The 25,611-nt window shown below is 47.2% G+C and overlaps 4 protein-coding genes across 8 annotated transcripts in view; 2 read left to right on the top strand and 2 right to left on the bottom strand.

Annotated features, from left to right (window-relative positions):
* Positions 1–359, bottom strand: part of SPPL2B (signal peptide peptidase like 2B) — a 29,369-nt gene extending 29,010 nt beyond the window's left edge. For all 3 annotated transcript variants that reach the window (XM_021378432.1, XM_021378433.1, XM_021378434.1), the window contains exon 1: positions 226–359. In XM_021378432.1, the coding sequence (XP_021234107.1) occupies positions 226–279 (54 nt within the window). In that variant the 5' untranslated portion in view covers positions 280–359. The remainder of the gene's footprint in view (positions 1–225) is intronic.
* On the top strand, positions 240–4,697 carry LSM7 (LSM7 homolog, U6 small nuclear RNA and mRNA degradation associated). Of its 2 annotated transcripts, none has more exons than XM_021378437.1 (4): positions 240–478; positions 876–966; positions 2,405–2,476; positions 3,639–4,455. In XM_021378437.1, exons 1-4 carry the CDS (start codon positions 278–280, stop codon positions 3,779–3,781), a joined length of 507 nt encoding a protein of 168 aa, XP_021234112.1. In that variant the 5' UTR covers positions 240–277; the 3' UTR covers positions 3,782–4,455. The 2 variants fall into 2 exon arrangements, with proteins under 2 accessions (XP_021234112.1, XP_021234113.1); XM_021378438.1 differs by having other exon boundaries at positions 441–532; positions 3,639–4,697.
* LOC110388801 (kelch-like protein 24) lies at positions 4,224–11,681 on the top strand. 2 transcript variants are annotated; one of them, XM_021378436.1, is made up of 4 exons: positions 4,224–4,361; positions 7,099–7,620; positions 8,308–8,719; positions 11,244–11,681. In XM_021378436.1, the coding sequence occupies exons 2-4, from the start codon at positions 7,116–7,118 to the stop codon at positions 11,557–11,559; spliced, it is 1,233 nt and encodes a 410-aa protein (XP_021234111.1). In that variant the 5' UTR covers positions 4,224–4,361; positions 7,099–7,115; the 3' UTR covers positions 11,560–11,681. The 2 variants fall into 2 exon arrangements, with proteins under 2 accessions (XP_021234111.1, XP_021234110.1); XM_021378435.1 differs by having other exon boundaries at positions 4,235–4,361; positions 5,188–7,620.
* On the bottom strand, positions 12,311–25,587 carry LOC110389062 (ceramide synthase 4-like). The gene is given in 10 exon segments (XM_021378961.1): positions 12,311–14,226; positions 16,323–16,467; positions 17,009–17,115; positions 17,387–17,515; positions 18,719–18,811; positions 19,516–19,566; positions 20,027–20,084; positions 21,734–21,852; positions 22,759–22,876; positions 24,126–25,587. Coding segments are annotated over 10 exon segments (1,062 nt in total). The 5' UTR covers positions 24,293–25,587; the 3' UTR covers positions 12,311–14,151.

The following is a 25,611-nucleotide window of genomic DNA, read 5'->3' as shown; positions in this document are numbered from 1 at the left end:
CTTTCCCACCTCTCGATGCTGCCAGGCAGCCTCCTCTCTACATCGTCAAAGCCATAATAAGGGACCACCTTCCGAACGAGTGGGGCCAAGCCCGCCCGCACCACAGCTCCGGCCAGAGCTCTAGGACCAGCACCGAGCTCTGCTCACAGCCGCCCTCAGCCCAACTGCTGCCCCCAATCCCCGCAGGGCACCTCCGGCATTCCCACAGCCAGCACAGCCGCTCACCTGCGGCAGAAAAAGTAGTAAGAGCAGAACAAGCTGAGCCCGTTGCGCCGCCATGCCAAGTCCACCGCGGCACCGGTGCCGCCGCCGCCCGCTTTTGTTTCCGACCGGTCCGGGCCAGACCCCCTCCGCACCGGGTATCCCAGCAACCCGCCCCGGAAGTTCCTCCCCGGAAATCCTGTCCCGGAAGTTCCGCCCCCGCACTCCTCGGGGAGCCAATGGTTTGCGTCGACGTGAAACGTCACTTCTGGTGGCGGTAAATGAAATGGCGAACGTTGGCGGGGGTGGCGGTGGTGCGAGCAAGATGGCGGTGAGGAGGGGGCGTCGGTGGGTGTTGGGTCAGCTCCTCTAGGGCCCCCTGAGAGTTGGGAGATCCTCTGGGTTGATGCTGCAGTTCCGCTGAGCGGTCCTGGGGCGCTGGAGTGGTGTGGGCGGCCCTGCCCTGTGGCTCTGGTTCTGTGGGTTGTGCCGGGCAGCCCGCTCTGTCGTACCTGAATTTGCCCTGGGGTGATTTCTGCAGCAGCGTTACGAGCAGGGTTGTTGAAGAAGGAGATAGTATAGAAGTGCTGTGAAGTATATAATTAAGTAGGAGATGTGGTAAGGTCTGGCAGGTTTCGTTTTGAGTTCACATTGTCTTTGTTCCTCACCTTTAGGATAAGGAGAAGAAGAAGAAGGAGAGCATTTTAGATCTCTCCAAATACATCGACAAAACGATCCGGGTGAAGTTCCAGGGTGGGAGAGAAGGTAAGTGTGTGCTGGCCCTGTGCTTGGCTGTGTGTGCCTGCAGTGAGCAGCTCTGTGCTTCTCTGTGTGTCTGTGCTTTTTGTGTGTGCTTCTGTCTCTCCTGTGGTCACCTCACTGTCTTTCAAGGCAGGGTGGCAGCTAATGGGTGCTTTTGTTCCTCGAAGTTTACTGTTTCTTGGTGGGAAGCTTCTCTCTCTTCACATTTCTGTGAATCCCCTTGCTTTGATCTTATGAGCCCTTCATCTGTGCACGATTCTTTCATCTTCTGTTTGCTGCCTTGAATTTTGTTTCATTTTTCTAGATTTTTTTTTTTCATTTTCCTGACTTTGCTAAGGTGTGCTGAAAGCAGCAAAGAAAGATGCTACGGTTCATACACTTGTCTTCCCTCTCTTCTCTTAACTATACATTCCTTCAGTTCTTATGTTGTTTCTATAGATTTCAGCATCTATTTTCGTTGCTTTCAAGGCCATTACATTTCCTTCTCTCCGTTACTTGCTCCTTTGTCATACCTACATCCGTCCATCCCAGAGCTCTGGTAGTGCCACCTGCAGACCATTTGTTCCTCTGAAAGTTAATAGCATGCTGTGTGGGAGCTTTGCAAAACAACCTTAGTTTGTCTTTAAAATCTCATTTACAGCTCCAATGGGGCCCTGATGCTTACAAATCTTGGAGTTACTTGCATGCATGCTGTTAAGTGTGGGATGATTTTATATTTTATTTTATTGCAGTTCTTGTACAGTTGACAATTCTACTGAGTCTGTTGGTTTAGATTTTCTTCTCAGAAAAATGACGTTAATTACCTCTGCAATCTTCATGTAATGCCTAGGATTGTAGGAGTCTCTTCCTTGATTTGAGCTGGTAGCAATGGTAGTAACGCAAATGGTAGTAATTGGGTATTTTTCAATACAAGAGCTCATTCTGTGTAGCCCTGCAATTTATTTACCAACTAGCCTTGAAGAACTGTGGTTTTCTTTTTTTTTTTTTTAAATAAAGCAGTTGGCTGTCTGCACTGCATTCCTATGAAGCAAGGAGATGTGTTTTCCAGCTGTCCTTTTGGAATATAGTTGTCTAAGGAAAGCACTTGTCTCGTTTTGCCTTTCCCCTTCCTTAGGGAACTTTATTATTTGTAGTATTTGTTTATTTGCTACGTTGAGGTATACTTGAAAATTGGCGGAAAACTCAAAATTTTCTTTAAGGCATCCATGCTTCTGGAACTGATTGAAAAAATCTGAAATTTCAGTTGACACAACACAGACTGGGTTCTTGTGCATTTGCATTTTGATAAAGGGCACTGTTTAATGTTGCTGTTAGTAGTTTGATCTCCATGCTTGAAGGAGAGAACAGAACTGGAGAATTGAGGCTGTCCTATGTGTGGTTCTGTGTTGCTGTGTTCCTGGTTTTGGTCTCTAATCATTCTGTTGTGTGTGGTCTTTAATAGCAAGTGGTGTCTTGAAAGGATTTGACCCACTACTGAACCTTGTGCTTGATGGTACCATTGAATATATGCGAGGTAAGTAATACCCAGTCTATGTAAGTCATCTTTCCTTTACCCTGTATCCCCAAGAGCAATTGGCTTAACAGAAAAGTGACATGAATGAATAGCCAGAATTTGCAGATTGACATCATTTGAACTCAGACCTGTACACAGCAGCAAAGTGTAAAGGAAGGGGTAAAATAACACAAGAGTAAGCACATTTTCTGTGGTAGAGCATTCTTATCATAGAATGGTTTGGGTTGGAAGGAACCTTTAAGATCACCTCTTTCCAACCCTTCCGCTAGATCAAGCTGCCCAAAGCCTCACCCAGCCTGTCTTTGAATACATTCATGGCTTCTGTGGGCAACCTGTGCCTGTGCCCTACCACCTTCACAGTAAAGGTTTTTTTTCTAATAACTAATCCACTGCCTTTTAGCTTAAAATTCTTACCACTTGTCCTATCGCTACGCTCCCTGTCAGAGACCCTCAGTACCTTTTCTGTGTGCCCCCTTTATGTACTGGAAGGCTGCTGTAAGGTCTCCCTGGAGCCTTCTCTAGGCTGAACAACTCAAATCTCCCTCAGCTTTCTTAGCAGGAGAGGTTCTCCAGACCTCAGGTCATCTTTGTGGCCTCCTCTGGTCCTGCTCTAATAGGTCTGTGTCTGTGACTATATTTCCATCTGAAAGAGGATAGAATTGGCTCTTGCTTTGTTTGTCGGTTCCCATGCACAACCTCTTCTAGTTTGGTCTAGAAATAGACCACCAAAAGTTAGTGCACTTTGGATGCAGGGTCTTCTGATTTGCATTGACTGTAGAGTGTTTGCCCACAAGGTCATTTGAAATGGGATCAGGATTGATTTTTTTTTTTCCTACCCTTATCTTTTTTTTTGTCATTTTTATCTATGCTTTTGATTAGGGTGATTGAAAGGACCTCTGAATTCTTTAAAAGATGCATGTTCTGCTTTGCATAGGAAGTGGAGTTCTTTGTCACTCAGTAGCAAGTGCTACTTTGGAAAACTAATGAATCAGTAATGTGCTGAAGTTATCAGATACTACTGCTGCATCATTTTTAGTAGCCTGTACTTAATAAAACAATCCTGAGATGTCTGGAAATATTGTCTGTGCTTTTTTTTGTTGATGGAATTTATTCTATTATCTTCCTTAAGTTGCCATTGTAACTATAGATCTCTGCTTTTCAGACCCAGATGATCAATACAAATTAACAGAAGACACACGTCAGCTGGGACTTGTGGTCTGCAGAGGGACTTCTGTGGTTCTTATTTGCCCACAGGATGGAATGGAAGCGATTCCAAACCCTTTCATTCAGCAGCAAGATGGATAATGGCATTGAACTGTCTTTGAAGACTTTGGGGGTACAAATCATTGGAGCAAACGATCAGTGTGTGAGAAGCTTCATGTTCTTGGAGAGAAGTTTGAATGTGTGTTCGTTGATGTGAAAGAACGGTCGACTTTGATTTTTGTGGCTTTCCATGAGTAGTAAGAAAATAAGATGTGATGTGCAAGGGGCAAGTTCTGATTACTTTTTTATTTTTCCGCAAATAAATGTGAAGCTCTACATTGTTAAGAGCTGAGAGGAGATAATATTCTATGAATTGTCAGAAACCCTCCTGGTATTGTGAGTCTTGGAACAACCACATAAAATCAGTAAAGAATTCTCTGAACACTGGTTATTTGACTTACATTTCTAAATACATTAAAATGTATTGGAATTAATCTGAATACGTTAGAACTTGTTTTTCTTCCTTTCAGATGTCAGTGCTCAGCTGGGAAGCATTTTATATCGTGTTTTAGGCTTCCTGCTGGTGAGTTAATCTCTCTTGCCTGCGTGCTCCAGTACATGGAAGAAAATTATTTTGATCATATGATATCTTATCACCTTTACAAGCTACGTGGCTAAGAAGGTATTTTTTTTAGCACTTGTTTCACATCTTTTGGACTGTCATTGTGAATTGGAAGGCTCCCACATTTCTACATAAAGACTGGAGTCCCTTGTCAGATTATTGTCTCAGCTGGGTGACGTGAACCTCACTGAAGTGTGTGTTTAGTGAGAATTGTAGGGGAGGAATTGAGATCCTAATGTTCAATTGAAGCAGTATCTGGAAATACTGCATATTTTTATATTGTAGCTATCTACTTGTGGTTGCACTTCTTATAATCTGATTTGTAAACATTTTTTTTATTTCTTCAAGTAGCAAGATTTGAGGAGTTGCGAGCAAATAAATAGAAATTAACCTGTTCCTAAATGTCTGTTTGTTAGTCTGATACAAGTGCTCTACAGCTGCCATTGGAGTTTTCCACACTTAACAAATGTTCTTTAGATTTGTTCAAGAGATAGGTGAACACGACAAAACCAGAAATGACCAGATCACAAGCTGTGCTCATTTCCATGGCAGGAAATTAATGAGAAATCACTGACAGCATTTGATACTGATTAGCAACTTAATTCATAGCTTTTCCTGGCTCAATGTGAAAATGAAGGTGACCTTGAAGTAAGTCAATTATACGAGACTGTCCTAGGGCGCAGTGCCTCATGTGGCATATTGTGTGCATGAAGGAGTGCTTCTGTATTTTAAGCTCCCAGGTGCTCATTCTTTGGGTGTTTTCTGCAGCTGTCTATACAGTTATGCTCCTTCCAATACTTTTTTTTTCTAATGTTGCAAAACTTAGAATAACTTAGTTGGAAGTGACCTTCAAAGATCACCAAGACCAACTGTCTGACCTTTTCAGGGCTAGGAGAGTTAACATGTTATTGAGAGCATTATCCATGTGGCTCTTGAAGACTGACAGACTTGGGGTGTCAAACAGCTCTCCAGTGTTTGTTCCTCCTCATGCTGAAGAAATGCTTCCTAAAGTTAAGTCTGAATGTCCACTGGTGCAGTTTTGTGCCGTTCCTGTGTGTCCTGTCATTGGTTATCATCAAGAAGAAGTTGAAACTTTCCCTCCACTTACACAACGGCACAACTTCAGTCAATTAAACTCCTATTTAGTGCTTAGGGCAGAATTTGGTTTCCAGTCTTAGTGCAGTCTTGAACAGTCTGTCCCTGGGAAGGGAGAGGGGCTGCTGGTTGTTGATGCCAGTAACACAGCACACCATTTCTGGTCTTAGTTCTGAGTGTAGCATGTGAAGAAGGCCCATTGAAAGTCTCTTGGGTGGATTCCAAGTTCTAGAGAGATCTCCCTGGAGCCACGTGTTGTGTATTAATTATGGAGAGAGACGTGGTTCCAGAGTCTCCTTCCGGTTAATAGATTATTTGAACTTCATCACAAGATGAAGGACCATCCTTTTCTGCAGACATTTGCATAATATTTCGGAACAAAGTACCAAAAATTTAAGAACATGGAAACTAAGAAATCAATTTCAGGTGTATGTGCATTCCTATTGGATTCATTCCTAAATGCAACTCTGTGTAAAACCAATGTGACAGAAGTGACTTTTCCAGAAACACAGTAAGGAACCTCCAGAGAAAATAGGTGTACCTGATCCACGTAGCACTGTTCTGTTTGCTGAAAGCTGCTAGGAAGTGGGGCTGAGTCCTGGTATAGGCTCATAGGATTAGAGTCCCTAGTTGAAGCTATGCAAAGCCTTTCACTTACCAGATTGGTCTAAAAGCTTTGGAAAATCCACTGAGTGAAGTCAGTGGTCTGTTGCTGGTACTACAACTGCATAGTGCATTGAGAATGGCTAGATGTGTGGCTGCTTTCTGGGTTTGGATGGGAACTCTTCCCCCTATGTTCTGTTGAAGTTTAAATACTGCATGTAGTCTGGAATTTGATGTTAGACTGGCGAAGGATCTAACTTCAGAACGTTTTCCTGGAAAGTCTCAACCTTTCTTAAGTGATTTGCAGAAAGAAAAGTAATGAGTATTTTTTTTCTCATTGGGTTCAGTATTAATCTACAGCTTCCTGAAATGATGTCAGTGCTCGGGAAGGTTTTGGTTGTTCACCTCCCTTCTCCTATTTGGAGAGGAGCTCCCCTAATTCACTTTGACATTACCTAGCTAGGATGGATTCCAATTAAATCTGCCAATTTTGGGTTATGCAGCTCTCCCACCGCTGCTGAAAAGCAGCAGGAAATGCAGAAGGCCAAAGAGGAGCACAGAAAGCACATTCTATTTTTAGGGCAAGATTGGCTTATCTTGTATTTATCCCAGCTAGGCAGATAGTATTTCCAGCACCCTCACATGAGTGAAGGCTGTAAAAGGACTGAGTTAAAATTAACTGCCCGGCCGTCAACAGACATGGGGTCTGCACAGGAACCAGAAGAGTTGGATTCTCAGGCAGAAACGGTTGCAGATACGGTGCTTGAGGTCGGAGAGAGACTTTTTCAGGTCAGCCGTAGGGCATTGTCGTTACACAGCCGTTACTTCGAAGCGATGTTTTTTGGGGGCACAAGGGAGAGCTCTGAGCACCACATAGTGATCAGAGGGATTGATGCAGCGCCTTTCCAGGCACTTCTTGAGTTCACTCACACAGCCCAAGTGCTCATAGGTCAAGAAAATGTGACCAGCTTGCTGGAAACAGCTGATTTTTTTCAGTTTGATAGGGTGAAGCTGTTGTGCGAGAAATTTCTGGAGAGAGAGCTGCATGTTTCCAACTGCCTGGGCCTCATGACCTACTCACAGCGTTTTGCCTTTACAGAGCTGCATGCATCTGCCATGAATGTGGCTCTCACCCACTGGGCGGATGTGATGTCTCAGGAAGAATTTAAGGCACTACCCAAAGAAACGCTGATGCAGTTCCTCAAAAGCGACGACCTCTTTGTTCCTCGAGAAGATGTGGTATTTGACAGCATCATGATGTGGATAATGGAGGACCCAGCAACAAGAGAGAAAGACTTTTTGGATTTGGTGGCCGAAGTCAGGGTCGCTTTTGTGAGTTTGTCCTTCCTCGATATCTTGGTGAAGCGCAGCAAGCGCCCTGGGCAGGCAGATACCTTCTCCAGACTGATCCGTAAGTTAGACAGCTGTCCTCCACCCAGCTGGCAAAACGTGAAACTGTGTCCTTACACCAGCCGGAGCTATGACACCTTGTACGTCCTGGGAGGAAAGCGTGACAAGGAACAGCAAGAATTATTTCTGTTTCAACCTAAAACGGGGACCTGGCAGGCTTGTTCTCCATTGCAGCGCAGAAACCTCACCCAATACGCAGTGGCAGCAGTAGGTAACTCATAGAGCTGTAACTCAAGTGGTGCTAGCAATTGGGGCTGAGCAAACGCAAGCATTGAGGCTTGGAGGCCCAAATGCAGCAAATTCAGTGGCCTCTCCTATGAAATACAGCATTGCTAAAAACCTCACTTGTACTCAGAAATGGCTCAAAGAATGGTTTTGTTTTGCTCGGTGCTGGGAGAACGATAGGCAAGGCCGAATACTTTTCACATTGCAGAAACAGTGATGGTATCGGACTCCTTATGTCAGCTTTGTATGGAGCGAAACTAATGACTTAAGCACACATTTTTTTGGCCTTGAGCTTCCTTTTTTTCATGGTTGATTTGCCAGATGGTGATTTACAGTTGCCTTTAAGAACAATGTATATATGGACATCCTTGGTGACTTTGAAGGCAGCTCAAAACCATGGCTTCCCTTACCTGGTGCTGGCAAGTCCCATCTGAGCTGGGACCCTGGAAGAGTGATCCCCAGAGGTTGTTTCCAACCAGTGCTTCTATGATTCTCCTCCAGGGAGACCCAGAAGGAGTTGCTGCATCCTGTTGGCCCACATATCAAAAATTGCCAACTAATAAAAGAGCAGTAATTTTCTGTGCTTATCTTGCAGACTGTTGGGACAGAGTAGAAAGAAAAGAGAAACTTTCAGCCTTCCTGTAACCAATACTTTTCTTTGCTGTCTTTCCAGGAAGCTTCCTTTTCGTGACAGGAGGATATTTCCGAGATGAGTTTGTGTGGTATAGCGTGGATTGGGTGCTGATCTACAACTGTCTGACCAATAGCTGGCTGGAAGGCCCGGCCATGAAGAAGTCTCGCAACAGCCATTGTGCAGTAGGAGTAGGACTCTACCTGTATGTGCTTGGAGGGAGCACGGATGAAGGGATCACCGCAGCAGTGGAGCGCATGGCGTTGGTGGACTCCGAGTGGGAAAGCATGAGTCCTATGGTTCAGCCTGTGGAACGGGGAGATGCGGTCAGCGTGGGAACCAGGATCTACGTGGTCTGTGGCCTGGATGAAAATGGACATGTGTATGATGGAGTGCAAAGATTGAACACAGAGACGGACAGCTGGGATGTCATCTCATTTTCTCCACTTCCAAGGTAAGAAATAATCCTATTGGACCTGACAGGAAGAGAAAGGCTCTGCTGCAGGGGTTAACCTTGGCAAAGAGGCAAACTCCCACTCAGCTTTTTGCTTGTTTTCCCTCCTGAATAGGGATGGGGAAGGTGGAGGACATTGTGGTCACTCCATTAACAGTTCCTCTTTGCTCCTCCTTCTTTCTCATACTTCTTTACTTGCTCTAGTGTAGGTGTTTCCCATGGGCTGCAATCCGTCGGGATAAACCAGCTCTAATGTAGGCTTCTCCATGGGCTGCAGATCCTCTTGGGAGAACTGGTTCTACCCGTGGAGTGGTCCTCTCCACTGGCTGTAGGGGACTCACCTGGAGTGTGTACTCCTCATTCCTTTGACTATGGTGTTCATGGAGCTGATTTGCTCTTTTTTTGCCCTTCTCAGCCTTTGTGGTATTTTTGCATTGAACACACAAAGACCATTTTACCCAGGGGTTTTAATAGGTGCTGCATTTTTTGTTTTGTTGGAGTTGGTTGATCCCAACAAACATCTAAACATTCACTAGCCGCTTGCTCACTCCCTGCCCGTGGGATGTAAGAGAACAGGAAGAGCAAAAGCAGGAATACTTGTGGGTTGAGATAAAGGCAGTTTAATAGTTGAAAGAAAGTGGAAGAAAGAACAAAATAAGCAATGCAAAGGCAATCACTAATCACCTTCCACAAGTTGACCGATGGCTGGTGAGTCTCCAGGTGATGACTCCCTCTTTGTTTGCCCTCTTTAATTGGGATTCCAGTTACTCTGACTCCCAGTTATACTTAAAGCAGTGTGAAATACAGAGTCTTCTGGCAATTTCCCAAAAGTTTGGAGCTCAGCTCCTGCATGTTTTCGGCGAACATCCAACTCCAAATGGTAGAGTCTCAGTGAGAGAGGATTTACCGCAGCCCATTCCTCAGTTCCAGGGCTGATTATGCTTTTTCTTCAAAGGGAACTTATTTTCAGGTAGACATTCCCTGACTCATTCTAGCTATTGAATTTACATTTCTGTTAAGTTTCTGTCCTTTCTTTAATAGAGGACACTTAAAGACCGTTGATTCATTAAACTATACACAAATCATGGCTCAATGTTTGGAGAAGCATGGAATAAGAAATCCTTTTCCATGTTCTGTATTGTTACAAGGGGAAATTCTTAATAACTTTCATGAGATTGACTTTGAGAGACAACTTTATTTGTGGTCATTCTGGATGAACTTTGTTGTAACTGGAAAAAATAATTCCATATAACCAGATAATTATCTCAGCTCTCCAAGACACCTTGTCAGCAGACTGGGCTCCTTGTGGATACTAGTGCTTCCAGGTGCTGCTGAATAACTCAAGCCCTGCAAATGAGGACTCCAAGAGGACTCACATACACTGCTTTACCTTTATGAGATCAGAACTTCTTGCTGCTGCCTGTAGTTTCTGTTCCAAATAAAGTATTCTGCTCCTAGGTGACTTTAAATAGATTGTCTTTCCCTTACAGATGAATTAAATGAATCAGGGGAACTGTGCCCCAAACTAAAAAAGCATAAATGTGCACACACGTACACACGTGCACTCAATCACAGTGCTGCACTGGAAAATGAAAATTAAAATAATGGTAGTCTAGGCAGGACTGAAAATAGTCAAGTCTTCTAATATATCAGTTCCAAGTTATTCACGCATCTGGGATATATGACAAAATAGAGAAAGGAGAAGCTGAGACTTACAAACCTCCTGAGATCTAATGACAGAGGAATGGAACCTTCTGCACCTGGGAGGAACCACGCCATGCATCAGTACAGGTGGGGACTGAGCTGTCCCTGCACGGACCTGCTGGAAAAAACGGGGGGCTTACGGTGAATGCCAGCTTCGGTGCAATCCAACCATTGCTCTCAACACAGATGGGGCAAAGTACATCCAGGGTTGCATTTGGTGTTGTATTGCAAGATGTTATAGTGAATGATTGTTCCCTTCTGCACTAATGGAATGGGATCTAGTTTGGGGCTTCCAGTTCAAGAGAGATACTAAGAAAGTAGAGAGGAGTCTGTGAATGGTTGTGAGATGGTCAGGACTTGTAGTACATGTCCTGAGAGAATGCACCGAAGGAGCTGGGCTGATTTTTGTGGGTGAAGAGGCCATAGCTAAGCAAGGACTGTTAGAGAGATGATGGTCATGGTCTTGTCCCTAAGTTAAAATGGTATAGAAGGGGGCAATGGCTACAGCTATGGTTTTGGAAGTCGAGCTGGATATTACTTTGGTGTTTCCAAGGAGGGTGTGCAGCCCTGGTACAGACCCTGGGGTGTGAGGGACCCGTGGCATTGGGTGGTTTCAAACCTTGGCTGGACAAAGCCATGGCTGTTCTGAGCTAGCGTTGGTCCTGTGCTAAGAAGAGGTTGTGCTGGAGGAATCCAGAGGTCCTGTCCCAGCAGCACTTCTGTTTAAATAAGGGTTTTGATACAATGAGCTAAGCAGCACTGAATCTTTCAGGGGACAGATCTTTCTGTTGATTCTCATTAAGGATTTCTCCTCTCTCAGGTACGATCTCTGTATCACGTCACTGAATGGTGCTCTGTACACCATAGGAGGGGAAGCTTTCCGACTTGACTTGGAGACAGATGAGTGGACTCATGTGAATGAAGAATGCTTGACCCAGAAATTCTTCATGGGATGTAGCACTGTGAATGGACAAATTTATCTGCTTGGGCAGAGAAAGGGTAACAGTGCCCTCCCCATTGTGGTCCTCTTTGATCCCTATGTTGATGTGTGCCAGATCATAGACAACAAGCTCCCTTGCCCCCTTCCTATTCATGGCTGTGTCTCTGTTCGAAGGTTCGATACCTATGCTGAGTGATGTCAGATCCGGGATAACCAGGAAGGAACAGTCATGTGCTTTACAGACAATGGGAACTGGCTTGTATCAAGTTTGGTTTTTGAAACATGTTAAATTTTGAAAATAGATCTCTTTCCTTCCCAGCTTTGACTTTTTTTTCTAACTGGCAATTGATCTTTAAGAAAAAGTGAAACCTTTGCAACTACATGTGGTTTGGAAAGAGCAGTCAGTGTTATTAAGGATACACAAACTCCTCAGGATCGATGCTGCACAAAGGGCTGCGCTGTGCTCTGACTCCTCTGCTTCTCTTTGTGTAATTGGGAGGGGTAGGAATGTCATTGCCTCGGATATAACATTAAAAGTTTTAGGAGTAAAGCAATAAATGTGTGTCAGGGGAATCTTCAGCAGTACATATCATAGAATCATAGAATCATAGAATGGCCTGGTTTGAAAAGGACCTCAAAGATCATCTAGTCTCAACCCCCCTGCTGAGTGCAGGGTCGCCAACCACCAGACCAGGCTGCCCAGAGCCACGTCCAGCCTGGCCTTGAAGGCCTCCAGGGACAGAGCAGCCACAGCCTCCTTGGGCAATCTGTTCCACATATGGCTCATGTTACTGCAGATTTAAAAACAAAGCAAAAACACAACTGCAGCCAAGCCATACCACTATCATCATAAAGTATCATTTTAGCTTGAAATAAGCTTCCCATGTTATGTCAGTGTGGTTAAAATTACATTTATTCAAGCCTAGAGAGCCCCACAGAAGGAGGGAAGCTACTCTGGGTTTGTGTATTTGGGAATGTGATGATAAGCACTCACCAACTGGGGTGCTCAGATCCTGCTTCCCTCTCCTTAGTCCCCTTTGGGTTCACTGCTCTGCAGCTCCAACATAAAAATGCAATTCCCATCGCAGTGGCTGAATTGGGGTTCAAGGAGAGGGACATGCATGTACCTTTCACTGAAGACTCCTTTCTTTGATGTGATGCAGCAACATTGAAATTTCGCCTCTTTGCAGTTTCATTTTTCCTAACATGTAAAAAATGTCAGATGCCATGGAAACATATCCAAAACCCAGATAGAAAACAGCTTTAAAGACAGCATTTGTAGGTTTCTAGTTATTCTTTGTAGACAACGTATGTATAGATTTATCTGCCCTCTGAAGCAGATCTGTGGCAAGTCTCTAACAAGACTTTCTGACTGATACATGAACTGAGATTGCTGATACTCAAAAAAAGGAAAGAAAAAGGAAATGTTGTTCTGAATCATGAGAAATCGAGGTAAACCACTCTTTGGTTCAGGAGTAACTCATTCTTATATAAACTTTAAATCTTATGTTATTTCGTAAACTCTACGACATCAGAGAACATACGCTCCAAAGTGAATGGTTATCCAAAATAGAGAAAATCCGTATAATATTCCAACAGAATTAGTACACCCCTATGGAAAGTTTCCACTCAGACTAACATATAATCTCTGGCAGAAAAGCGTGCATTTAGAAGAGTTCCAGTTGCTTTCCATTTCAGGAGCCTCATTCCCAGGTATCTGTTCAGTTAAACAAAACCTTTTAGACACGATCTCCATTCCTGCAGCAAACACAGCGTGCATCGGCTGGCCGGGCCTTGTCTGTGGGAGCAGTCCATCCCTGCCCCAAAGCCTGGCCATTTTTGACTACAAAACTGAAAACTTATTTGGAGGTTAAAGCAAGAGTTTTTCCCATGCAGCTGCTGAAAGGTGGCAAACAACAGCTGTTGGTGTCATCCGAAATTACAAGTTGGTTAAATGTTCAACAGTTTCCAGTAAGACTTTGACTGGTAGATCATTGTTCCTGGATAAGTGACCACAGAATAGTAGTAAAGCAATGCTTCCAATAGAGGAAGTGAAGAAGACATTTCCTAAAATTACTTATTGCTGGGAAACCATATGAGGAAATCTAAGAGGTCTGCTCCAAAACTAGTGCCTCCTATTTCATGATGTCGACCCACAACATCAGAGGTGGATGTTGGTGGGATGGCAGTAGAGGTTGAACTTTCCCGCCAGTATCCCATTACATTTTGTTGCTGTGTGAGAGATGGCAGCAGAGGGACAGAGTCTGACAGGATGGCTCTGACATGGGAGTGCGGATGAAGCAAAGGGGCATCACTGAATTCCTCCATGCAAAACAAGTGGCACCCACTGGCATTCATTAATGCTTGCTGAACATTTATGGAGATCATCCAATGCATGCAGCACAGTGAGGGGAGGGTGGTGCATTTCAGCAGTGGGTCAGTAGGTCACCTACGCTGGTACATACTTGTTCGAGTGCAGCACGCAGCTCTTGTTCATCACTGGTGAAAATGCACAGCTAATGGTGGTGACTGTGGAGAAATAATGTTTTGTTGCAGAGAATTTGCTCTATCAAATAGTGTTACTGTGCTCTTTGTATCTGTTGTAGTTTCCATGGAAGTAAGTAGGAGGCATTACTTTCGGAGCAGCCAACGTAGGTGCTAGATGGTGCTTTGGGTGCACCACTGTGGAGGGGTCTATGAACCTGTCTGGCCTCTTCCTCCAGGTCCTATTCAGCCTTTGTACTTTTAAGACTCTGTCTGGCTTTTGGTGTTTGGTGACGAACTCGCACTACTCGTTCTTTGCCACATCCTCTGCTTCGCTCCCGTCGCTTTCCTCAGTGTCACTTCTTGCATCTTTTTTTTTCTGTAGGAAAGAAAGATGATTTAAATGAGCTGCAGAACCTCTGCCATACTATATTATAAAGGTCCTTAAAGCCAACGTAGTAATTGTCCCCGCACTGGAAAGCTGAAACAGCTGTACGTAACATCTGAATGCACTTTTTGGGTGATCCTGACAATGTTCTTGTAATGTGACCTTCTGAAAATAAGTTTCATTAATATAGTGACTACAGAAGCTGCTGGGTGCACCCAATGACACAGAGTGGGCTGGCCTCTAAGGGAGCTAAGCTGAGTACAAAGAGAGAGCTTAGTCCTCACATAAGTAAACTGAAGGTGGAAGTTTTCTCTCTTTTCTTTGTGAATACATAGTCTAGTTTGGATTTTATATATTGATATATACACTTATAAATGTATGTATCTGTACTTAGGATCATAGGGTAAGTCGTATTGGAAAGGGACTTCAGGTGATCATGTAGTCCAGCCTCTTCCTCAAAGCGTGGTCAGCTTTGACATCAGACCAAGTTTCTCGGGAATAAGGGCACTGCACCATGTCACAGAATCACACAGCACCACAGCATCACAGGGGATGGAAGGGACGTTAAGAGATCACCGACTCCAACCCCCCGCTAGAGCGGGTTCCCTACAATGGGTCGCACAGGTCGGCATCCAGATGGGTCTTGAATTTCTCCGTAGATGGAAACTCCACCACCTCTCTGGGCAATCTGTTCCAGTGCTCCGTCACCCTTACCGTAAAGAAGTTCTTCTGCATGTTTGTATGGAACTTCCTATGTTCATGTTTTAGTCCATTACTCCTTGTTACTCCTATTGCTACACGCCACCGAGAAGAGCCTGGCCCCATCCGTTTGCCTTCCACCTCCCTTCAGGCAATTATAAACATTCATCAGATCCCCCCTTGGTCATGTTTTCCCCCAGGCTGCACAGCCCCAAGTTACTCAGCCTTTCCTCATACAGGAGATGCTCCAGGCCCTTTATCATCTTTGTGGCCCTCTGCTGGACTGCTTCTAGGAGATCCCTGTCTGTTTTGTACTGGGGAGCCCAGAACTGGACACAGTGTTCTAAATGTGCCCTCCCCAGGGCAGGGCAGAGAGGAGGATCACCTCCCTTGACCTGCCGGCCACACTCAGTGCAGTGCACCCCAGGAGACCATACTCCACTCCTGAGCAACTTCTGCTACTTTACTGCCCTCACAGTGAAAAAGTTTTTCTTTATATGTCGATTGAATTGCTTGCTTCAGCTTTTGTCCATTGGTTGTTGTCCTCCCATTGTTCACCACTGGGAAGAACCTGGCTCTTCCTTCTTAAAAACCTCCCTCTAGGTGCCGGAAAGCTTCTGCTAGCTTCTCCTAAAGGCTACCCAGCCTATTTCCCTCAGCCCCTCCTGACAGAGTGTGTACTTCAGCCACTCATTATCTTGGTGGCACTTTGCTGGATGTGTGTGTGTTGTTGTTACTTCCCTGTATCGTACTGCATGACCCAAATCTGGGCACAGCACACGAGGTCTCATGCTATTGACTGCCTATGCTCCTTGTCATATAGTCCAGGACGGACTTGGCTTTCTTTGCTGCCAGAGGCGACACTTGGTTTGTGTCCACCTCCAAAACACACAGGTCCTATTCTGCCCCACAGCCCTCTGTTCTGGCAGAGGATTCTTCCTCGCCAGGTGGAGGGAGGACTTCTGATTTTTCCTTGTTGAACTTCACGGGTTTCCCAACAGCCAAATAAATCCTTCACCTTCCTCAAGCAGCATCAGCACCCTTGAGCACATTGACTCTTCTCATTTTGTCATCATATGCGAACTAGATGAGAGTATGCTCCATCGCATCCATCAGAGAAACTATTTTTTCTCTTCGTCTAGGTTTAATGAAGGGGCAGCTCAGTGTAAGCTGAAGGCATAACACCAGCAAACAAAGTACCCAAGAACGGAGCTGCTTCTCTCATCTTCACCATCAAAGGTGCCCATACAACCCTCAGCACATGACTTCAGTTCTGAAGCTCTTGGGCTGTTTGGTTGGGCAGTCCCTTTTCGCCCACGCTTTCCCTGCAGGAGTGCAGGAACCTCTCTGGATCTCGTGGTCATGGAGGAGAAAGAGATTTTTCTTACCGCACCATAGAGGATGATACCAAAGGTCATCCGGAGGATTAGATAGGACCAGAAAATGTGCAACAGCTGCAGGATCATCAGGAAAGCATTTATCAGGTAGCTTAGGAAGAACATCTCAAATTTTGTCACATAATAATAGTATGTGCTGTGGGAGAGAGAGACAAATGAGAAGAGACAAGACTCCAGCAGGCCGTGTGCCTTCACGCTTACAAGGGTCAAGAATCTTTCTGGGCAAATATTTCTCTCCATGGTCCCCTGGGAAGAGCTGAGCTGTGCTGGGACTGTGAAATCGTGCTTCACTTTGGTGCCTTCTTGCTCTGCCCCAGAAACGGACTCTACCCAGCTCTAGCAAGCACATTCCAGGACCCAAAAGACACGCAGTGACTCTTAAAATTGCCAGCCATCCCATAGTGTTCCCAGACAGGCTGCTAGTTGGAAACCTGCAGTGCTCTCCAGCAGCAGCAGGCAGTGCTTCTCCCTGGGCCGGAGCTGGAGCTGGGCGTCTGTGGCAGCGTGTAACCATGCCAGTGTGGGAGACAGTGAGAGCCTGGGGACGAAGGGCAGTCTGCGACTCCAGGTTAATTTATAGCTAACAACCCTCAGCTTTCCTCCTTGGTCCCCCCAGTTCTAGTTGGATCCATCTTTGAGCTTACCTGGAGCGTTCTGTTCATTAAAACATAACTCACATTAGTGGGAAAATGACAAGCCGGGAGCTGATGAACACCACAGCGAAAACAATAAAGACCGCTTCGCAGACCCGCTTCCATTTCATGTAATGGAGAACCTTGGCCAGCTGTAGAGAGACAAACTGCCATATAACCCATGTGGCAGCACGCTCCTTCTCCTGACCCTTTCCTGCAGGGCTGCAGGGATTTCCCATGAGCTGACAGGTTAGTGGATTTGTTGGTTGATGTTCCGGTCATGCACTCACTCACTTTTCCCCAGGAGAAGTAAATCTGACACTTCCTAAACACCATGGCCCTCCCACCACACTGATGACATGTAGCAAGGCACTACTGACAGACATGAGCATGGATCTGCATTTCTGAGTGAGGGGAACTCACCTCTAAAAGGTAATCAGAGGCATCGTGGACCAGCATGATCATCACCCCAAGCCGTATCAGGTTGGCACAGTAGGATACAAAGATCAGAGTGATGGTGGCAATGTGGTGGATGATCTGTTCCTTGAAGTCCTGTAAGGAGAAGATTGAGTGTCCTGACCTGGCAGCGGCTGTTAGTGGACGGTGCAGCCTCACTGGATGTGGTGAACACTTCTGCAAAGCATCAGCCCTCCACACCGTGCTGCTGTTCTCTGAGGTCCACACAATGCCAAGATGAATAAACACTTTGCACCCAGGAATTCAGATAAATACCAGTCAGGTATTTGGCCTGGGGCAGGACCTACACAGCAGCCACAGTGGAGGTAGTGCCTCGACTCCCCAGTGCTGCCCATGGAGAGAAACCAACGGGGGTGGCTGGAGATGCTGCAGGTGGGGAATGTGCCTTCTCACGTGGAAACAGAGAACGCTGCAGCATGGGCAAGCCTATATGAGCAAAGGCAGTCATAGAATCATTTGAGTTGGAAGGAACCGTTGAAGGCCATCTAGTCCAACCTTCCTGCAATGAACAGGGCCACCTACAGCTCAGCCAGGGTGCTCAGAGCCCTGTCCAGCACGGGGTACAAAAGTATGAACCCTGAGTGCTCTGTGGAGGTTGTGGGATGCCCAGCTCCAGCTCTGGCCCACATGGTGGTGGCTTCCTGCTGCTCCTAGGAGGCATTGCAGCTTTCCAACCAGCAGCCTGTCTGCAAACACTATGGGATGGTTGGCAATTTTATGAGTCACTGCACATCTTCTGGGGCGTGCTTGCTAGAGCACTTGCTAGAGTCCATTTCTGGGGCAGAGCAAGAAATTGAGATTGAACCACAGCTCTGTGCAGCCTCTCCTGCAGAACAAGCCACGTGGGGAGGGGGCAAAGGTGGCTGTTGGGTTTTGTGGGTCCCAGAAGGCCAGCACATCCCACTGCTCAGGCATGCTGTGCAAGCAAGATGTGCACCAACTGGACCCTGGTCTGTCCCATCAGGAGGATGGAGCCCTCTGGTTCTGGGAGCCCAGGAGGGATGGGCCACAGCACCATGCCCACCCAGTGGTTGTCCCTTGGCCAGACACAGGGACCCAGCATCAGCCACTGCACTCCCCTGGCCTTGCGTGCAGAAAGGCAAAGCTGCTGTAGAGTGAGGTGCAAGGGTGTGCAGGAGAGCTGCAGGGACTGAGCTGCACCTTTGCAGCTGATGCTGCCTGCCTTGCCCACCCCCAGGGCTGGGGATTGTCTGGGCATTCCTGGGAGGCTGAGTGGTGGCTGATGCAGTGGGTTGCAGCTGTGCTGCTGTCACTCACCTTCCTCTTCACATCGAAGGGCAGGGTGGCAACCAGTGAGCAGTAGAAGGAGAGCTCCAGCAGATAGAACCAGCCCAGCGAGGGCAGGAGAGGCTGTGACACAAGCGAAAGGCAATGTGACAACCCTTGCTTAGCCTTGGGGGTCAGGAAAGGACAAGGGTCTTCCCAAGTAAATGCATTCATTCAGACTGCATTTGGGATGGTGGGGCTTGGTCACATCTATGTTTCCCCATCCCCTGTGGCTGAACTGTTTGCTGCTGTGCTGGCAGCTGTGCTGAGGGCAGGACAAGCCCCAGATCATTGCAGAGGAACTGATAGGAGCAAGGATCTCCTGTCGGATGTTCTGTCCCCATCCATGCTCAATTCAAGGGTCATCCTGACTGCCTGGTCCCTTTTGTGGCCACGCACATGGAGCTGCTTCCAGCCAGGCTTGTATTACAGAGAAACTCAATGAGAAGAGGTGGCTGCTGAGGGCAGAGGCAGGACAGCCTCTCTGCTCCTCCATATGCACCGCCCACAGGGAGCTGGTCAGGAAGACAGCCAAGTTTTCACTGTGGTTTATAACAGGAGGGTGAGAGGCAGTGTGCGTGGTTAGAAACAAGAGGTGGATCTAAGGGGAAACTTTCATCATGACAGTAGTCAAACAACAGGACAGCTTGCCCAGGGAGGTTGTGCAGTTTCTGTCCCTTAAGGTCTTCAAAAGCAGACTGGAGAAAGACCTGAGCAACCTGCTCCGAGCTCACAGCTGACAAAAAGCCTCCTTCCAGCCAGAGTTATCCCACAGAATTGCAGCTCACCTGTTGTGGATATCTCAGCCAGCACACAGTGTGATCCCAAACCCACGGCTTCTGTGCAAAGAGAAGGCAGCAGTAAGAGTCCACAGCCCTAACACCGTATATCAACAGCATGAAAAAGCACTTCAGTAAGCACGTGGTGTCGGAGTGCTTGTGGTAGAGCCAACCTGCCCCTGAGCTTTGCAAAAGTGGATAGCATTTGTCATTGGTGAATATTCCACCAAGGATGATGATACCCAGCGGGCAGTGGGAGCAGCCAGGATGAAGAAAAGCGAAGTGACACCATAGCCACGTAGTCAGGCCTGCATCTGGACAAGGGGGTGGATTGGGAATCTGTGCCATGTCCCCAAATTTGTCCTTCTTCGACTCCGAAACCGTGGTCCAAACCCATAGTCATGGCCACACATCATCTGTGGGTTCCTTGGTATGGGCCAGGACCATCAAACTTATTTTCCATGAATGTGAAACACCTGGAAGGTATCACTGTACAGTGTTTCCCAGCTGATGTACTTACATCATATATGAGAGCCACCCCAGAGAAGAATGATGTGAAATAGAATGTAAATCTCCAGCTAAAACGGAAAGAAACAAACAGGGAATTAAAACTCCCCCAGAGCTAGTGCACCTCCCCAGGCTTTGCCATCGCATCCAGCATCTGACTGGGAAGTGGCAAAATAGGTGTATTTAGGCACAAGGGCTGCAGACCAGAAACAGCTGGAGAAGGATAAGGTGCAGACAGAGGGATGCAGGATCCCACCCTCCCAGGTGCTCTCCCAGCAGCTGAGAAGCTCACAAGGGTCCTGTTTGGACAGAGATTTGCAGCACCTGTTTGCTCTGTTTGCACATGCAGCAATGAGCTGGTAAGTCAGTGGGGTACCCACAGCTCACCTGGGTTCTGCTGTGCCCAAATCCCTGATGTATGCTGTCAGCATTAAGCAGGACGCAGCATGACTCCTGAGATGCCTCTACCTGTCTCCTTTGTGATGGGGGTGTTTCCAGATCTCCTGTGCGATGCTGTCGTCCCGCAGCCTGGGGAAGGCACCTGGTTTTTCCCAGTGACGGCGTGGGAATACTGGGGGATTTATTGGTGTCCTTGGGAACGCTGCAGGGTGGAGCACTGAACACGCTCTTGTGGGGAGAATACACTTTGTGGTTTAAAAAGCATAGTAACAGGATTCAAGCACTGAGAAATGTAGTTTTCAGAGCAGGAGGAACAGCGGATCTTGTACCTGATTGGAACCTCTTTGTACGCACAGGGTAAAGCCTCAAGCTGGGATCCACCAATAACCCGATCCTTTTCATCTAGACACTTTGTGGTTTCTCTCTCCTTTCTAATTCCATATATTATTGCAATATTCATTAGGATAATATAGGATGAGAGGGAATGGCCTCAAGTTGCACCAGGGGAGATTCAGATTGGGCATTAGGAACAATTTCTTCTTCAAAATATTGGGCAAGTGCTGGAATGGGCTGCCCAGGGAGCGGTGGAGTCACCATCCCTAGAGGTGTTCAATGAAAGTGAAGATGTGGTGCTAAAGGACATGGTTTAGTGTGGAAATATTGGTGGTAGGTGGACGGTTGGACTGGTGGATCACAGAGGTTTTTTCCAACCTTCACGATTCTATGATCACAGGATCACAGAATGGCAGGGGTTAGATGGGACCTCAAGAGATCATCGAGTCCAACCCCTCTGCTAAAGCAGGTTCCCTACAGTAGCTTGCACGGGTCAGCACCCAATTAGGTCTTGATAATCTCCATAGAAGGAGACTCCAGCACCTCATATGAAAGTGGAAAGTTTGAGGAAAAGAAATTGAGTGAAGTTTTCAGTGATTTCTGGTGCCTTTCTGTTTTCACCTCTCTCTGTCTGTGCCCACTGGCTGGATGTCACACTGTTATGTCCAGTGATCCACGAGCTGGTGAGAACATTTAAAAATTGTCATTTCATATCAAGACCCTCTTAAAAAGATGTTTGACACGTTTTGCCAATGATATTACTGCTCAGAATCCCTCCAGCACCTGAGATTTAAACCTGTCCAGTGGACACTTTTGAGGCAACTTTATCTTTTTGAAATGCAGAAGGGGGAGGGAAGGAAGGGTGAAGCTGGTGGCACTGCACGGGGGCTCTGTCACTCCGCTGGAGCATGGCCAGGGCTCAGGGCAGGACGTGGGCTGCCATGCAGCTCCTTGTTGGAGGTTCCCATCCCCGTCCTGGCCCACCTACCTTGCCTCACAGAACCTCTTCGTAAGTCTGGGACTGTCCTGGGCCCGCCGGTGCCGGAACCAGGTCTCCACTGTTCTGAGCGGCAGCCCGCTTTGTTTGGCTACTGAGATCAGGTCCCCCTGGAGAACAGATTGGGAAAGCAGGGCTTCACCTTCCTGAGAAGGAAGACTTTCTATCTCCACATGGTGGAGGAGGCTGCTTCTGCCCCTTTGGGTCCGTACTTCCCCAGAGACCACCGCTCTTTGGAAAAGAACTGGATCTGCTGTGTTTGCACCGGTGACCCCCCAAATCATTTTGGCCATTCTAAAACTCCAGTGCAGAAAGATGTAAACCCGGTTTCAGAGCTTAGTACAGGCTCTCCCTGTCCAGTTTTGCCAGCGTGGGACTCAATGCCTGCTCTGAAAGTCTAACAACAGATTTTTTCACCTCTGATGCATGTTTGACAGGTGATTATCAGCTGCAGGTGGCAAAGAAAGATAAAATAAGTGTAGTTTGTGATGATAAAGAAATAACATGCTAGCTTGCTCAGTAACATCAGAGAGAACATCCAATTTTTTGAGCAACAAACAGACTCAAAAGCACCATTTCCATCATGATCTGTTTCATACATAGTCCCAGTAAAACTGCCTAGCCTTAAAACTTATTGACAGTGATTAAAGTGAAAGCAGAGTTGAGCTTGGGAGTGTTTTTTTAACTAATTTGACAAAGCTTCATACAAATGTAAGTCAATAATTATTTGATAGATCTGGGAACATGTCACTGTGAGCAATGATGTGAAGGACTCTGCTAAAGATAAGGAGTCTTATCCACAGGATCTGCCCACTGTGGGGAGATGGCTGCTTCACCAGGAAAGCCAGCAGCTCTCAGCTATCTGCTCGATCTGACACACACTGGTCGGGTGGTGCTGGGGCTGTGGCTGCTGAATGCATTGGCGGGTGGTGAAATCTGCTTCTTCCCCAGCATGGTGGTTGGCAGTGGGGGAAGGAGGTGTTGGTTGCCTGGGCTCTCAGCACAGGGGCACTCACCTCCTTTGGGGTCCTGCCCAGCAGCTTGTAGAAGCCTTCCAGTGTGGCACTGGGCTGAGCTTTGGGCCTCTGCTTGTCTCACAAACCCAGCCTCCTGCTCAGGGGCAGAGCTATGGTTCTACGAGAGGAAAGAGAGTTCAGAGCGGAGGGGACATGGGTGCCCTCACTGTTTTTCTCCTAAAGCTGAAATGCAGCATCATATCAGACACTATGAAGAAAATCAACTCTGTCCCAGCTGGAACCAGCACAAGTGGAGAAAACAATAACAAATATCGTTAGTATTGAGGCCACTTTCTGCTGATATTTTTATCAGCAATCTTGATGAGGAAATTGAGTGCACCCTCAGGAGGTATGTGGGTGACACCAAGTTAGGTGAGTGCTGATCTGCCCACGGGCAGGGAGGCTCTGCAAAGGGATCTGGATAGGCTGGATTGAAGGACCATGAGAGAAGGCCCACGTTCCAGCTGGGGGGAGGTTTGCTGAGCGCAGTCTTCCCACTCCACAGACATCGAAGCCTTGCTCTGCCTGGCTGGACAGCTGTACGTCTGCCCAACACCCTGCCCCAGTTTTCCAGATAATTCCTTGATTTCCCCTCATGTGTCAGTCTCTCTTTCTGGAACAGGTGCCCAAAGCCCAGTCCAAATCCATCTCCTGTGCTCAGCCGTGTGGACCTGGATTGTCCCCTCCCAAAGGCCCAGAGAAGACGGCTGTAAGCTCACCGGCTCTGCTTGGGAGTACCATTTCCCTCAGCCAAGGTGGGACACCCATCGCTGAGGTACTGTAGTACCTTGACCCTGCATGAACTGGGACCTCTGGTGCCAGAAGGACAGAGGAGGGCAGAGCTGGGGAGGGAGGGAGGAGTGGTGTGAACAGGATGGTCCTACAGCAGGCTGCAGGAGCCATGGCTGTCCTCTCCTTCTTCCTCTATGCTGACAGTGGGGAATCGCACAGCATCTTTGGGAGTATCCTCTAAGACCAGGCTGACCCCCAGCTCAGCGTGGGCTCCCAGCCCTGATGCACCCAGCAAATGCCTTATTCTGTGTTGCACACTCCCGGCTGGTCTCTCTGCAGAGCCCAAGCCCCTTCTCTCCAGACAGACTCTCCACCCACAGCTGAGGTGCAGCTGAGTGACGGACTTGTCTTTTCACACCTGGTGCAGGTGAGGATTCAGGTACAGGAATGAGAGATGGCAAATTGCTGCCACACAAATGCTTTACGGCACGAAATGCAGAGAGAGTCAGTATTTCTGGGAACAACTCCCTGCCAGCTTTATCGTGGTTAGGAGATGGGTAAGGAGAAGTCCGGAGCAACCCCGCACAGATGCTGCTGACAAAAAGCACAGAAGCAGCTGGATTTGCAGCACTCACCTTTCAAAGATGCATCGGACAGCGATCAGGAGCAGGGCACCGGGGACACAGAGCCAGAGGTCCTGAGGCTTTGGGTACTGTGTGTCTGCAGACTCCTTCATGTCTTCCCAGGTGGCTCCGGGTGGCAGCCAGTACTTGTGGTGCCAGACCTCCACCGACAGCCCCATCCTGGTCAAGGTGGTGGGCAAAGGCAGCAGCGGCTCCGGGACTCGGCAGTGAGATGTAAAACTTGCTCTTGAATCAGGACTGCCGGCGCTCCAGGACACCCAGCCCAGCTGCTCGCCACTCACACTCCGCACCTCGCACTCGATCCCACGAGTATGACTTCCAGCACCGCTTGTTCTGACCTGCCCGTGAGCTTAGAGGTGGGGTGAGATGTCTCAGTACAAGAACATAATTCTGTGGGTGTTAAGGAGGTGGATATCTTCAATTGCACTCCACTGCACGGATGACTAGTCCCTTCCTGGTGACAATACCAGAAGGGGCATCTCTTGCTCCTGTTTTCTACCAACCTTTCTCTTCCCAAGCTGCAAAGCCACTGCCTGTTAATTCACTGCCCATTCACTGGGCTTCTCAACAGTTCACCGCTGTGAAAAATCTGTTGGTCTCTCACAGAAACCTCAGGTGGGTTTCTTCAGACCTCTGCCAAGGGATCTTGCTGAATGCCTTTGCAAAGTACTACCAGCGGGTTCTCTCCTCTGCGTAAATTCACTGACCCTTTGGGAGAACTCCAGCAGAGAAAGACACCATTTCCTCATACACAACCCACGCGAACTCTTTCCTACAATGTTATGTTCATACATGTTTCCAGTAACTCATGATACTTCGTGCCAGTCTGCTCAAGTCAGGTGCCAGCAGCTCCTCACATTTCCACCTGGGACTTCCCTAAATTTCTGACACCACCAAGCTTTGAAACAAAAATGACCCTCCACAGTTGGTAGCTGAACTCTTCATTGTGTCAGTTCCCTCTTGGCTCTCGGGTGAATACCACCCAGGCTGAAGGGTGTTATCTTGCTGTTATTCAGCTGCTGTTTTCTATAGAACCTCTTCACACGCATCATTTTGGTGGGATGGAGCCTCAGCAAAAAGACAGCTGATGTGGACACCCCCTGCTTCCCAGCAGGGAAGCTGTATGCAGGCAGCACACGGGATTGCTTTTGCTCCAGCCCGATCCCTTCTCAGCCCTTGTTATCTTATGACTCCTGCAGTTTTCCCAGTGTTTTTCAGAGCAGATTGCTGTTGCCTTTTGTTTCTCAGTGTATTTCCTGGCATGTCCAGATCAATCTGCCAAAGTTACGAGTCCTTTCCTTGTTTAGACATGACTTCAGCTTTTTGAACGACGTCTTGCTGTTTCTTAGGACGCCCCTACCTGCAGGCACTGTGTCTGTTGTACACGTGCAAATGAGAAAAGCAATGTCGTTTGAAGTGTAGCCATTCAAGTAAAGGTTCCCTGGGTGTACATGTGTGAATGAACAAACACAGTGGA

The sequence above is a fragment of the Numida meleagris genome, chromosome 27, assembly GCF_002078875.1.
Source record: "Numida meleagris isolate 19003 breed g44 Domestic line chromosome 27, NumMel1.0, whole genome shotgun sequence".
Classification (NCBI taxonomy): Eukaryota; Metazoa; Chordata; class Aves; order Galliformes; family Numididae; genus Numida; species Numida meleagris.
Note: the sequence above shows the minus strand (reverse complement) of the source record. Positions and strands in the feature narration are given on the sequence as shown.